This window comes from Canis lupus, chromosome 23 (genome assembly GCF_011100685.1).
Source record: "Canis lupus familiaris isolate Mischka breed German Shepherd chromosome 23, alternate assembly UU_Cfam_GSD_1.0, whole genome shotgun sequence".
Lineage (NCBI taxonomy): Eukaryota > Metazoa > Chordata > Mammalia > Carnivora > Canidae > Canis > Canis lupus.
This window is the reverse complement of record NC_049244.1, coordinates 33,390,760-33,405,046: the sequence shown is the minus strand read 5'-3', so window position 1 is coordinate 33,405,046 and position 14,287 is coordinate 33,390,760. Positions and strand designations below refer to the sequence as shown.

The 14,287-nt window shown below is 33.4% G+C and overlaps 1 protein-coding gene across 4 annotated transcripts in view; it reads left to right on the top strand.

The window, feature by feature from the left end:
* The window catches only part of STAG1 (stromal antigen 1), a 393,362-nt gene that overhangs the window by 297,871 nt on the left and 81,204 nt on the right, over positions 1-14,287 (top strand). For all 4 annotated transcript variants that reach the window (XM_038570965.1, XM_038570961.1, XM_038570962.1 and 1 more), the window contains exons 15-16: positions 1,562-1,679; positions 12,604-12,707. In XM_038570965.1, the coding sequence (XP_038426893.1) occupies positions 1,562-1,679; positions 12,604-12,707 (222 nt within the window). The remainder of the gene's footprint in view (positions 1-1,561; positions 1,680-12,603; positions 12,708-14,287) is intronic.

Sequence of the window (14,287 nt, the reverse complement as noted above, 5' to 3'; positions counted from 1 at the left end):
ATGCAAATTTCAATGCCATCCAACTCAAGAACTTTAAAAACCTTCCTGAACTGAAACTCTATACCCATTAAATAATAACTCCATTCCAACATAGGTTTTAATAGCTACAACTTTGAAACTATTTGTTTTTCTGTTTTCTGCTGTTAATTTGCATTTTTGAAACCAGGTCGTACATCACTTGTAGCTATCATTGTTGGAATGATGTTACTGATGACCTGAGAACAGTAGTTTCGTAGGATATGTAAATCTGGAAAGTTTGAATGTATCTTGCTATAAATCTTTGCTTGTGTTCTTTCTAAGCAGAGATGCTAATAACCTTTTCTACTCTGGAGAAAATCACTGGAAAACTCTATGTGTGCATATGCTTGTATGTGTGGTTTTCCTGAGACATTTGAGGAGCTAGAATGTAAGATTTAAAATGCAATGAAGCATAGAATTAGGAGTGCAGATGAAGCAGAACTTTAAATATCATCAAAATGCACATAGAAGAATTAATGATAGAATCAGGAATGAAGAAGAAAACCAACTCACTTATCAAATATGCCAGTAGATAAACAACCAGTAGATCTAGAAAGGAGACTTTTATTTGGGGCCACTATTCATGATGCAAAAAGTGTTTTCTCTCACAAGTATAAGCACATGTAACTGAAATAAGAGTTGTATGAAATAGTACTTAACTTTCTATGTGCTATATACTTTTTTTTAAACGTTGGTCTCAATGCATTGTTATTTTAACAACCAATGAATAGATTGAAACGTATAGTTTGAAAAACACTAATCTAGAAACTGGTTTATCTAGATGTCATAAGCCTCGAAGGTAGAAGAACTTTTATATAAAGGTGGAGAACTTAGTTGATTCAGAAACTAAAACAGTACCAACATCTCTATTTACTTTCTCTGAAAAGTTTTTTGTATAATATTCTTCATGATGTAATAACTAACAAGTGTTAGAGAGTTTGGTGTGAAGTGTTTGATAAGGAACATGAGCCAAAGAAATTGGCAAGAGTAATGAGCAGCAAAAAGTTGATATGGGGTAAGATAGGGAACACAGTGAGTTAAATGGAAATGAGAATACAAAAAAGAAGAAATAGAGTAACTTAACATCTTGACCTTGACCAAGATGACAGAGATGTAAAGTAAGTAATACTGGTACCAAATTTTCAAAGGAATTCTGGGAGAAAGGAATTGATTTCCTTTAAAAAAATTAAAAAAGCTAATTATAGAAACAAACCAAGAATAATGAAAAGTGACCTTGATCTAATTTGTAATTTCGGGAATTTTGTTAACTAGTTATATTCTCATTTTCCACATCTATAAATGATGTCATTGGACTAGGAGATCCTTAACATTGCTACTGCAAAAAAAAAAAAATTTATCAAGTTTATGTATTACATCCCCATTATTTACAATGGCATACAAATATATTTATTCTTTTCTAAGTGGCTCTTTTAAATGTTGTGACCAAGCCATTTCATTTATAAGGAAAATGGTTTATTAAATTGACATATTAGTAATTTCTTCAGTAAATATTCTTTAATCATAATTGATTTGTTATTTTTAGTTACACGAACATGCAGCCTACTTGGTGGACAGTTTGTGGGAGAGCTCTCAAGAACTATTGAAAGATTGGGAATGTATGACAGAGTTGCTTTTAGAAGAACCTGTTCAAGGAGAGGAAGGTATAGTATTTTGACAAGTTGCTTTTTACATATTGATTGGGGTTCCCATAAACACACCATTCTGTATAGGTCACTCCTTAACATTAAATACATGTAAACATGCTGTGTGTCTTTTTGCAAAGAGAATAGTTTGTTTCCTGAAATAAGTAAGGATATCTTTAGAGTCTATTACATCTTTTTAGATGAGGAATGCTACCAGCTGCACAAATTCTTAAAAATCTATGTGTTATGTAATGACAAAAAAAGTTTTCTTTATGCCGATTTGAGACACAAAATACTGATGTACTTAACGTAAAAAATAATATGCACCCAGAATGTTGTTATATTTATGTGTGAACTTGGGAAAGCCTTTGACACTCAAGGACTTAATAGACCATAACCATCCCCTTTTGTTATATTTTCTTAATTATTAAAACCAGAAAATTAAAAAATTTATTTACTGAGCTTCAAGAAATTGGGAGAAATAATTGTTATATGATAATTTCTGAAGTATGTATCTTATTACATGTTACATAATAACATGAGCAGCAAAATGGATATGTATATTTAATAAAATAGTTATATTCTAATTCTAAAAGTTTATGTGAAAATTAGTTTCTTTTTTTTTTGAAAATTAGTTTCTTAAAACTAGAAATGCTTTTTCCTAAATGGTTTGTTTTTCAAACTAACACATAGTAGTACTTTGAAGAACTTGTATTTCACTTAATCCATACAACAAACCTGTAATATAGATGATACTTTGATGTAAGCAACACTTGTGAACTAAACCTGGACTTAAGAATCAGAAGAAATACGTTCAGACTTTTAACTCTCTATTCTTTGTGAATACTATTCTCATTTTTCTGATCTTTAGCTTCCTTTTCTTTATAATATAAAGGTTATTTTCCTTATATATCTTACTTAGATTTTGTAAAGATTAAGTAAAATACTGTTGATTCCTTCTTCTGTTTCACCTATTTTTCTGTGTGATTCAACCCTCTGGGATATAAGAACAAAAATGAGTCATCAAGTGCAGTGGACCAAACAGGTCACTATAGGAGAGGGATCATCCCCCAATGTTCTTTCCAAGCAGTGATGCTAATTGGTATTATCTACTCCGGCTTTGACAAATTCAATGACAGAAACAACAGGTATGCGTCATACACAAATATACTCCAGTAAAGGGGCCCAAATTGCCTCCTTTAAACTCAAAATATTTGCCTGATAACCTCATTCTTAATCTGTAACACAAATTCTTCCCTAAAATTTCCCAGACTTTCTTTTAAGGTTGAGATTATTAGAGTATATTTGACCCCACTTTACTTTACTTGCATGTGTTTTTTCCCTCTGGATATCCTTGATAAGAAAATGGCTCTATTACTAAATTGATGGGGCCTCCTGCTCACTAGGTCAAACTCGCAACATTACTCCAAATCTCTTTTACTTTTGTGATCACAGAAATATGAACACACATTCTACATTTTCTCCTTATTTTACTTACACATATTCACTGCTAGGTTCACTGACTTTATGCATTCTATTTCTAATGAATCTTAATATTTTCTCTAATAAAATCAGTTCTCCTTCTGATCACAACAGCCCACTCAACACTTGAGCAAAGTGTCTGGCATAGTGTTTAGTAGTACATTCCATTCATTTTTTTTACCATTGACTGTCACCATAGAATCAGCATATTATCAGAGCAAGTTAGAGCTTGTTGTCATGATTCCATGCCTTTTTTTTTTTTTTTTTTTTTGTCATCCCATGCTGTATAAAGGATATGTCCAAGGAGGAGAATGGAGGCAAGGGATATAAATTAAGGGTAGAAGAGCCAAAGTGCTATGCTTTGGTATTGTTAACTTTTTACTCATTTAAATAAGATGTACCAGACAGTAAATAGTAATACTATTTAGTATTACTTATTTAGTATTACTTAGTAAATAGTAATTACTAAGTCTGTCTTGTCAAGGTGTTTTGCATGGGTTTTACCTTATTGATATAACTATGTACTATTAGGTATTTTGTTATGATTCAAATTTAGTTGGCATTGGGTTTAACTTCAGTGAAGAAGTTAATTTGGTTTGGTTTAATTTGGTTTGGTTGGTTTGATCTTAGCTAGAAAAGTGAGTTCTAAAATGGGAAAAAGAAAAAAAAATAAAATAAAATGGGAAAAAGTTCTTAAGTGAACCATAGTTTTAGGATATGATTGAACCTGGGGAAGTAAGACTGAGAAAATTAAGAATAACAAGTACAGAACTGTATTTGTATTGTGACTCAGCTTTTTTCACACATTTGTTCATATGCATGTTGTGCCACGTGTTAGCTCTGGCATGGAAAGGCATCTAAAGCAATTTTCTGTGCTGTTATTTTGCTGAATTTTATCATAACAAAATGCTGCCAGTAACTGACTTATTTTTGAGACTTGATTAGAAATTAAGTTATATTTTATGTAGGTGGAAAATGATAGATATTCCAGTGGATAAAGTTCAGTTAGCAGTTGGAAACAGGTCTAAAACTGGGGGAAACACCTTGTCAAAGACTTATTAACCAGTAGCAACGTAAAAACTGCCTCAGTGTTTTAAAGGGACAGGGTTTTGCTGGTGGTGGTGGTAGTGGTGATTGTGTGTATGCTATAGCAAAATCAAATTACTGAGTAAATTTTTAGTATAATATTAGGGCCTTGGTAATAGGTAACCAGGCAACAAAACCATAAGTAAGCCATTTAATTTATGTGAGTCTCTGCTTCTGCATCTATGAAAAAGAAAATCCCTAAAATTTAATGTAGGTAATTTTCTGTGGTCATTTCTGTGATCCAGTACTATATAAAGTAAATACAGATAAGTGGAATTCTTCAAAGCAAGGAATCGTTAATTTATTTATGATTTAAAAATATGTATTGATCACCTTCTGTATGCTGACTGTTCACACTAAACACTAAGGGTTCAGTCTTAAATAAGGTCAGCTCACTGTTTCTCATTGGGAGGCAGATCAAAACCAAGTAAACAGAATAATTTCAAGAATTAATAAGTGGGATGGATGATAATGATAAGAAAGGAGAGGGTCTGTCTTTAGATTGAATCCTTAAAGGAAGATTCTCTGAGGAAGCCACATATGAGCACCAAGAATCTGAAGAATGAGGAAGCTAGGCGTAGAAAGTGTCTAAAGAGCTATCTAGGTAGATAGCGACTGCAAAGGATATGAAGCATGAATGATACTGTTATGTTCCAGGAGCTGCAATAGCTGGAATACAGTGAACCAGTGGCACAGATGAAATAGAGGCAGAACCCAGATAATGTAGAACATTTTAATTTGTAAGTAGATTTATTTAGTTTGTTCTAAGTTATAGGAAGACATGGAAGGACTTTTTTTTTCCAAAAAACTAAAGGTATTTAATTTAAAGATTGTTCTTATGCTAATGCCAGGTCCAGTCTAATGTTTTGTTTTGTTTTGATTTTCCTTTTTTAAAAAATTTTATTTAGATGCAACTAATTAACATACAATGTATTATATTGATAGAGGTCAGTGATTCATCAGTCTTCTGTAATACCCAGTGCTCATTACATCATGCGCCCTACTTCATATCCATCACCCAGTCACCCTGTACCCCCACCCTTTCCCTCCAGAAAACTTCAGTTTGTTCCTATGATTAAGAGTCTTTTACGGTTTGTCTCCCTCTCTGATTTCCTCTTGTTTTATTTTTTTCCTCTTTTCCCCTATGATTATCTGTTTTGTTTCTTAAATTCCACATGGGAGCGACATCATATGATAAATGTCTTTCTCTGATTGACTTATTTCACTTAACATAATATTCTCTAGTTCCATCCACATTATTGCAAATGGCGAGGTTTTTTGTTGTTGTTTTTTGTTGTTGTTGTTTTTTTTTTTATGGCTGAGTAGTAGTCCATTATATATGTCACATCTTCTTTATCCATTCATCTGTCAGTGGATATCTGGGCTTCTTCCATAGTTTGACTATTGTGGTCATTGCTGCTATAAACATTGGGGTACAGGTGCCCCTTCAGATCACTACATTGGTATATTTGGAGTAAATACCCAGTAGTGCAATTGCTGGATTGTAAGGCAGCTCTATTTTCAACTTTTTGAGGAACTTCCATACTGTTTTCCACAATGGCTGTACCATATTGCATTCCAACCAAAAGTATAAGAGGATTCCCCTTTCTCCACATCCTTGTCAACATATTTTGTTTCCTTACTTGTTAACTTACAGCCATCCTGGCTCCTGGCTGGTATGAGGTGGTATCTCATTGTGGTTTTGATTTGTATTTCCCTGATGCCGTTTGATATTGAGCGTTTTTTCATGTGTCTGTTGTGCATTTATATGTCTGCCTTGGAGAAATGTCTGTTCATGTCTTCTGCCCATTCTTGATTGGATTATTTGTTCTTTTGGTGTTGAGTTTGATAAGTTCTTTATAGATTTTGGATACTAGCCCTTTGTCTGATGTGTCATTTACAAATCTCTTCTCCCATTCTGTAGATTGCCTTTTGGTTTTGTCAACTGTTTGCTTTGCCATGCAAAAGTTTTTTATCTTAATGAAGTCCCAATAGTTCATTTTTGCTTATGTTTCCCTTGCCTTTGGAGACCTGTCTAGCAAGAACTTGCTGCTTCCAAAGTCAAAGAGGTTGCTGCCTATGTTCTTTAAACGTACTGTTGGATCCTGTTGGCTGGTATCTTTGTGAGAATTTTTGCATCCACGTTCATCAGGGATATTGGTCTGTAATTCTTTCTTTTTGGTAGGATCTTTATCTGGTTTGGGGAGCAAACTAATGCTGACCTCCTATAACAAGTTTGGAAGGTTTTTTTCCATTTCTATTTTTTGAAACAGCTTTAGAAAAATAGGTATTAATTCTTCTTAGATGTTTGGTAGTATTCCCCTGGAAGCCATCTGGCCCTGGATTCTTGTTTGTTGGGGGATTTTTGATTGCTGCGTCAATTTCCTTGATGATTATGGTTCTGTTCAGGTTTTCTGTTCCTTCCTGTTTTAGTTTTGGTAGTTTATGTGTTTCTAGGAATTTATCCATTTCTTCCAGATTGCCTAATTTGTTGGCATATAGTTGCTCATAATATATTCTTATAATTGTTTGTATTCTGTGTTGGTTTGATCTCTCCTCTTTCATTAATGATTTTATTTATTTCAGTCCTGTTTTCTTTTTGACAGGTCTGGCCAGTGGCATATCAATCCTAATTCTTTCAGAGAACCAACTCTTAGTTTTGTTGATCCGTTCTGTTCTTCTGGTTTCTATATGTAATTGATTTCTACTCTAATCTTTATTAATTTTCTTCTCCTGCTGGGTTTAGGCTTCATTTGCTGTTCTTTCTCCAGCAACTTTAGGTGTAAAGTTAGGTTGTATATTTAAGATCTTGAGATCTTGAGAAAGGCTTGTATTACTATATGCTTTCTTCTTAGGACCGCTTTTGCTGCATCCTAAAGGTTTTGAACAATTCTGTTGTCGTTTTCATTTGTTTATATGAATTTTTAAAATTATTTAATTTTCTCATTGGTGCATTCATTCTTTAGTAGAATGCTCTTTAACCTCTACGTATTTGAGTTCTTTCCAAATTTCCCCTTGTGATTGAATTCCTGTTTCAAAGTTTTGTGGTTTGGGCACACTTGGGTGGCTCAGTGGTTGAGCATCTGCCTTTGGCTTGAGGCATGATCCCGGTATTGGGATCAAGTCCCACATCAGGCTCATCACAGGGAGCCTGCTTCTCCTTCTGCCTATATTTTTGTGTCTCTTATGAATAAATAAATAAAATCTTTTTTTAAAAAAGTATCATGGTCTGAAAATATGCAGGGAATGATCCAAGTCTTTGGGTACCAGTTGGGACCTGATTTGTGGTGCAGTATATGATCTATTCTGGAGAGTGTTCCACATGCACTCAAGAAGAGTGTGTTTTCTGTTGCTCTAGGATGGAATGCTCTGAATATATCTGTGATGTCTATCTGGTCCAGTGTGTCATTCAAAGCCCAAGTTTCCATGTTGATTTTCTGCTTATGATCTGTTCAATTGCTGTAAGTGGCATGTTAAAGTCCCCTATTATTTTATTATTAACAATATGTTTAATTTTGTTATTAATTGGTTTATATGACTGGCTGCTGCTCCCATGTTATTGGCATAAATATTTATAGTTGTTAGATCTTCTTGTTGTATAGACCCTTTTAATTATGATAGTGTCCTTCCTCATCTCTTACTACAGTCATTGGTTTAATACCGAATTTGTCTGATGTAAGGATTGCAACTCCAGCTTTCTTTTGATCTCCATTAGCATGATAAATGGTTTTTCACCCCCTCACTTTCAATCTGGAGGTCTCTTTGGGTCTAGACTGAATTCTTTGGCAGGTAGCATATCAATGGGTCTTGCTTCTTTATCCAATCTGATACCCCATGTCTTTTGATTGGGCATTTAGCTCATTTACATTCAGAGTAACTTGAAAGATATGAATTTAGTGCCATTGCATTACCTGTAAAGTCACTGTTTCTGGAGATTGTCTCTGTTCTTTTCTGGTCTATATTACTTTTGGGCTCTCTTCACTTAAAGCATCCCTTTTAATATTTCTTGTAGGGCTGGTTTGGTGATCACAAATTCTTTTAAATTCTGTTTGTCCTGGAAGCTTTTTATCTCTCCTTCTATTTTGAATGAGATCTTAACTGGATAAGGTATTCTTGGCTACATATTTTTCTCATTTAGCACCCTGAATATATCATGCCAGTCCTTTCTGGTCTGCCAGGTCTCTGTGGATAGATCTTCTGCCATTCTAATATTTCTACCCTTGTAGGTTACAGACCTCTTATCCTGAGCTTCTTTCAGAGTTTTCTCTTTGTGAAATTTGCAAGTTTCACTGTTATATGTCTAGGTGTTTACCTATTTTATGGATTTTGAGAAAAGTTCTCTGTGCCTCCTGGACTTGGATGCCTGTTTCCTTTCCCAAATTAGAGAAATTCTCTGCTATAATTTTCTCCAATATACCTTCAGCCCACCCCTCTTCTTCTGGGATCCCAGTTATCCTAATATTGTTTACTTTATGGTATCATTTATCTCCCAAATTCTCCCATGATGATCCCATAGCTTATAATCTCTTTTCCTCAGCTTCTTTATTCTCCATTACTTTGTCTTCTAGATCACTAATTCTCTCTTCTGCCTCATTTATCTTAGCAGTTAGAGCCTCCATTTTTTATTGCAACTCATTAATAGCCTTTTTGATTTTGAATGTTAGATTTTAATTCTTTTATCTCTCCCTAAGGGATTCTCTAGAGTCTTCTATGCTTTTTTCAAGTCTGCTAATATCTTTATAATTGTTATATTTGAACACATGGAAGGATTTTAAACAAGGGAGTGATATGATCCTGTTTGTATTTTAAGAAAAATGCTATTCATACACATGCTTGGAATAGGCAGAAGGCCAGTTAGATAACTGTGGCAATGGTCTCTATGGGAAATGACAATAAAAATATGGAAGAGGAAGATGGATTATGAAAAGAACTTAGGCCAAGTTTTAAAGATTATGGATAGGGGACAAAAGCAGGAAGAGAAAAAGAGTAAGAGCCTTAGCAAGCTATATAAAAAGATAAGAGATGGGATGCCTGGGTGGCTGAGTGGTTGGCACCTGCCTTCGGGTCAGGTCGTGATCCTCGGTTCTGGATTCAGTCCCACATTGGGCTCCCTGTGAGGAGCTTGCTTCTCCCTCTGCCTATGTCTCTGCCTCTCTCTCTCTCAGTCTTTGTCTCTCGTAAATAAATAAATAAATCCTTTTTAAAAAATAAAAAAGATAAGGGAGAATTATACCCTTTAGAAGCTCAGTAAAGAGAATATTCAAGAGATCGATGGCTAATAATATCACATATTGCAGAGGAGAAGAAGGGCTATGCAAAGATTATTAGTTTTAGTGATGACTCAGGTTGTTGGTGACTTTAAAGCATTTCTTTTCAGTGGTAGGCAAGGAGAGAAGCCACAGTTCAAGATGATGTGAGTAAAATCAATAGTGAGAAAATGGAGATGATGTGCAGTGGTTTCTGAAGGTTTAGAAGGAGCCTTATCTGCAGCCAAATGTGAAAAATTATTAAATTCTAGAATTATAAAAATAGAAACCTAGTTGTTTCATTGAGTAGGAAGCTTTTTTCCTATTATTAGGCTTTTAACCAGGGAGTATAATGTGGAAAAGCTGAAACTGTTTCATGTGGCTCCCTAAGAAAGGCTGAAGTTCATTTGTTTCTCTTAAAACAGTTAAAATGTTAAAACCAAAAATGATTGAATTAGGATGAACAAAAATATTCTTATACAAGGTGATTTTAGAATAAAAAGGACAGTATTATTATGCCTTTGCCTTTTCATTGTTGTTGCCCATTTTTTTAAATAACATAAACTTCTAAAGCTTAATCTCTTTAATTTATACCTAAATCTGTTCTATAATTCCCATATCTATTGGCCTGTAATGTTAAATAAGTATACAAAGAAAGGGGGAGAGAGAGAGAGATAGAATTAAGCTATTTAAATTAGTGCCAAAAACCTATCTCTAAAAATATATAGGAATGAATTCAATAAGAAAAGTACAAGATAGTGTGAAGAAAACCATAATTTTTTTTTTTTTAATGACATTGGATAAATCTCAAAAATAAAGAGCTATGTATTGTTGCTGGCTGAAAATGTTATTAAAATGTCGGTTCTTCCCATGTAATGTCTGACTTTTTAAAAATACCAGTTCAAGGGGTGCCTGGGTGGCTCAGTGGGTTAAGGATCTGACTCTTGATTTTTCTTTGATCATGATCTCAGGGTTTTGAGATCAGCCCCACATCAGGCTCTGCACTGGGCATGGAACCTACTTAAGATTCTCTCTTTTCCTCTCCTCTGCCTCTCCCACTTCCCTATTGCATTCTCTTTCTGAGTGAATGAATGAATGAATGAATGAATAAAATATCAGTTCAAATCCAATGGGTTTGAGAGTTCTGGGAGGTGATGTGAGAGGAGGAACTCAGCAAAATGATTTCAAAGTTTATATAGAATTTTTTTCCTTCTGTTTAAAAGGTAGTATAGCATAGTGCTTAAGAGCACAGACTCTGAATCAGACTACCTGGGTTCATGTCTTGACTCTACCACTAGCTAAGTACTTCAGAAGTTATTCAGCCTCTCTGTAGCTCATTTTCCCTGCCTATAAAATGTGAAAATATTAGCCCTTATCTCTTAGAATTGCTTTGAGGATAAAACAAGTTAATACATATAAATCATAACAGTACCTTACACATAAAAGAATGCGTAATTGTTTGCTACTAGCAATATAGAAATTAGAAAATATTTAGAAAAAAGACTAATATATAACTTAATTCAACTAATTTGAACATTTAGTTGAACAAGATTAAAGCAGCTATCATCAAAAGTGTGGCATTATAATAGGAATAGATATATAGATTAGTGAAACTAAATAAAGAATCCAGAAATAATCTAATTATATATGAGAACCTAAAACACTTCTAAAGTGTTTATATGTGACATTTAAATTCAGCAGGGAAAGCCTGTTTACTTAACAGTGGTGGAGGCTTAATTGGCTATTTAGGTGTAAGAATAAATAGGCCCATAACTTCGTGCTATCAGCAGAAATAAATTCCAGAGTAAAGATATAAAAGCTAGAGAAAGAGAAAAAAATTAGAAAATATATTTCTATAATCTCTCAGAAAAGGAAATCTTTGAAATCAATACAAGAAATCCAGAAGTCTTTTTGTATCTATACGAAATGATGGATATTGGTTAACTTTGTGATAATCATATCACAATATATATGTCAAATCGTTATACTGTACAACTTAAATTTACAAAGTGTTATATGTCAATTATGTCTCATTTAAACTGGAAAGGAAAAAAAGCCAGAAGATATAAAACAACTCAGTACAGATTTGACTTTGTAAAAATTAACAATTTCTATTAAAAAGAATTTCTGTCTGACAAAAGATACCATGAAGAATCTGACATCAAAAGGAAAAACTGGGAGAGTTCTCTCTCATCCAGAGACAAAGTTACTACTTATGTACAAAAAAGGTGAATAACAGTAGAAAATGGGCAAAGAATAAATAGAAAAATCTCAGAAAAAAATTCTGAGTCAATAAACAAGAAAATACATTTCACTAATTAGTAGGAAGGAAGAAGTAAAATAAGAGTGAAATACCATTTTTCAGTCACTGAATTGGCAAAAATAGAAAGGATTATGACATCTACTGCTAGCCAGGGATATGAGGAACCAAACATCACCATTGCAGCTGGAGGTTTGGATTACAGTAAATAACTTTATATTTATCAATATCAAAATTTTAACCTTTGACCCATTACCCTCTTTGGAATTTATTTACAAAAATAAAAATATCAGTTACATAAATATATAGTATTAATGATATTTATTACTGCTTTGTTTATAGTAACAACATATGGAAACAATTTGAGTAAATTGTGGAACACTCATGTAATTGTGGAACTAAATTGAGGAACACTCATGTAATAACTTGTAATTATTTAAGAAAATTATTCATATGTAGATATAGTGACTTGAAAGATAATCAAAATTTATTACTTTTCAAAAATATGTATAGCGCTTTTTTTTATTTAAAAAAGACATCCTATGTTGTGAGCCTTAAAATGATCTAGAAGGAAAGACAGTTAAAATCTTGGTACTGCTTAATTCATAAATATGATCTTAGAGAAGACTTAGGTATTAGAAGAAACCAGAGGGTATCCTCTTTTTCCTTTTTATATCTCTTTCTTGTTTGACTTATGATAAGTACATACTACTTCATAAAAAAGCAAAATAAATACAAAAGATAGAGCTTACCTTCAGTCCTTAATCAGTAATAGAATATGTTTGTACTTTTTTATAATTGTGTTCTCTTTAATACATGGTTATTGTAGAACTATCTACTCATACTAATGCGTTTTGTTTCACTTTAGCAATGTCTGACCGTCAAGAGAGTGCTCTTATAGAGCTAATGGTTTGTACAATTCGTCAAGCTGCCGAGGCACATCCTCCAGTGGGAAGGGGTACTGGCAAGAGAGTAAGTTGTATTAGTGAGAAGTCTACAAAAAGACTTTTAATGTATTTAACTATCTTAAATATTTCAAAATTTTAGTGGTATATGTATCCATAAAACATGGTATTTTTGTAAATGATATATGCTGTGGTGCTTTGTCTTTATATCCTATCTACTACTTAGGTTTCAGAAATAAATTCTTTTCTTCCATGTTCCCAAAGCACCTCTCTCTACCTGCTTTTGTTCTAGTATTATAATAATTTTCACGTTCATATCTTTTAAAAATGCAGAAAGTTCTGAAAGCAAACACTTATCTTTACTCCTGCATTTAGCAACTGTTTTTTTTTTTTTTTTTTTTTTTTGGATAGGTAATTTTTCTTTGTGTGTTAATTCCCTTATTTGTAATATGGGGCTAATACAGGTTTTAGTGCTATTAAAGATAAATTGAGATAATCACTATACAGAGACCAACTCTGGTAGTATGCAGAGGTGGGTAATTCCTCTCTGCACGAAAAAAAGAAAGCAAGCAAGCATGAAACTTCAGAATTTGTCCAAAAAACATATCAAAGGGCTCTGGAAATTTACCAAAGATGAAAAAACACATCGAGAAGCATTTATTTTTTAAAAACTACCAAAGCTTCAGGTAAAAGCAACACGAGTCTACTGCCTTTGTGTCTAGGGTTATAATCCACACAGCACCCCCGCAGACTCGATATAATTTTACAAGAGTGGTACATCGGCAGAAACCAGAAGCTTTGCACTCATAGGGGGCAGATTCATGGTACAAATGACAAAAGTCCAGAGCTTTGTGAACCAGAAATGGCAAACATGATAGAAACAACCAAGGAAAAACCCACAGCTGTGATATTCAAAGGTTGTGGTCCCAGATGGGAAGAACAGTAGACCAACCAAGAATCTAATTAAGAAATCCTGGGAATGAGAAAGCCATAAAAAGAATTAGATGAGCTCTCCATACATCACTGGCTACTGAGAAACCTGAGATTACCCAATGGAAAATAAAATTCAAAAGCAAACTTAAGAACTGACTAGACTTTGTTTTCTCTTTGTCATTTTTGTTTTTATTTTTTAATTCTAGTATAGTTAACATTATGATACATATATACACACACACATCACTATTTTATATGTTACATTGTTACATTTATATATACATTCATATATATAATAGAGTGATTCAACAATTCTGTACATTACCAGTGCTCATCATAAGTGTACTCTTTAATCCCCATCACCTATTTCACCCAAACCCCCCACTACCTCCCCTCTGGTAACATCAGTTTGTTCTCTATAGTTAAGAGTCTATTTCTTGGTTTGTGGGTCTTTTTTTTTCTTTTTTTTTTTACCCCCTTTGCTCCTCTCTTTCTTAAATTCCACATATGATTAAGATCATACGCTATTTGTCTTTCTTTGACTTATTTCACTTAGCATTATACTCTCTAGCTTCATCCACATCATTACAACTGCCAAGATTTCATTGTTTTCTATGGCTGAAAATATACCAGTATATCTATATATATATAATAGGAGCATTATATATATGTATATATAAACACCACATCTTCATTATCCATTCATTTATTGAT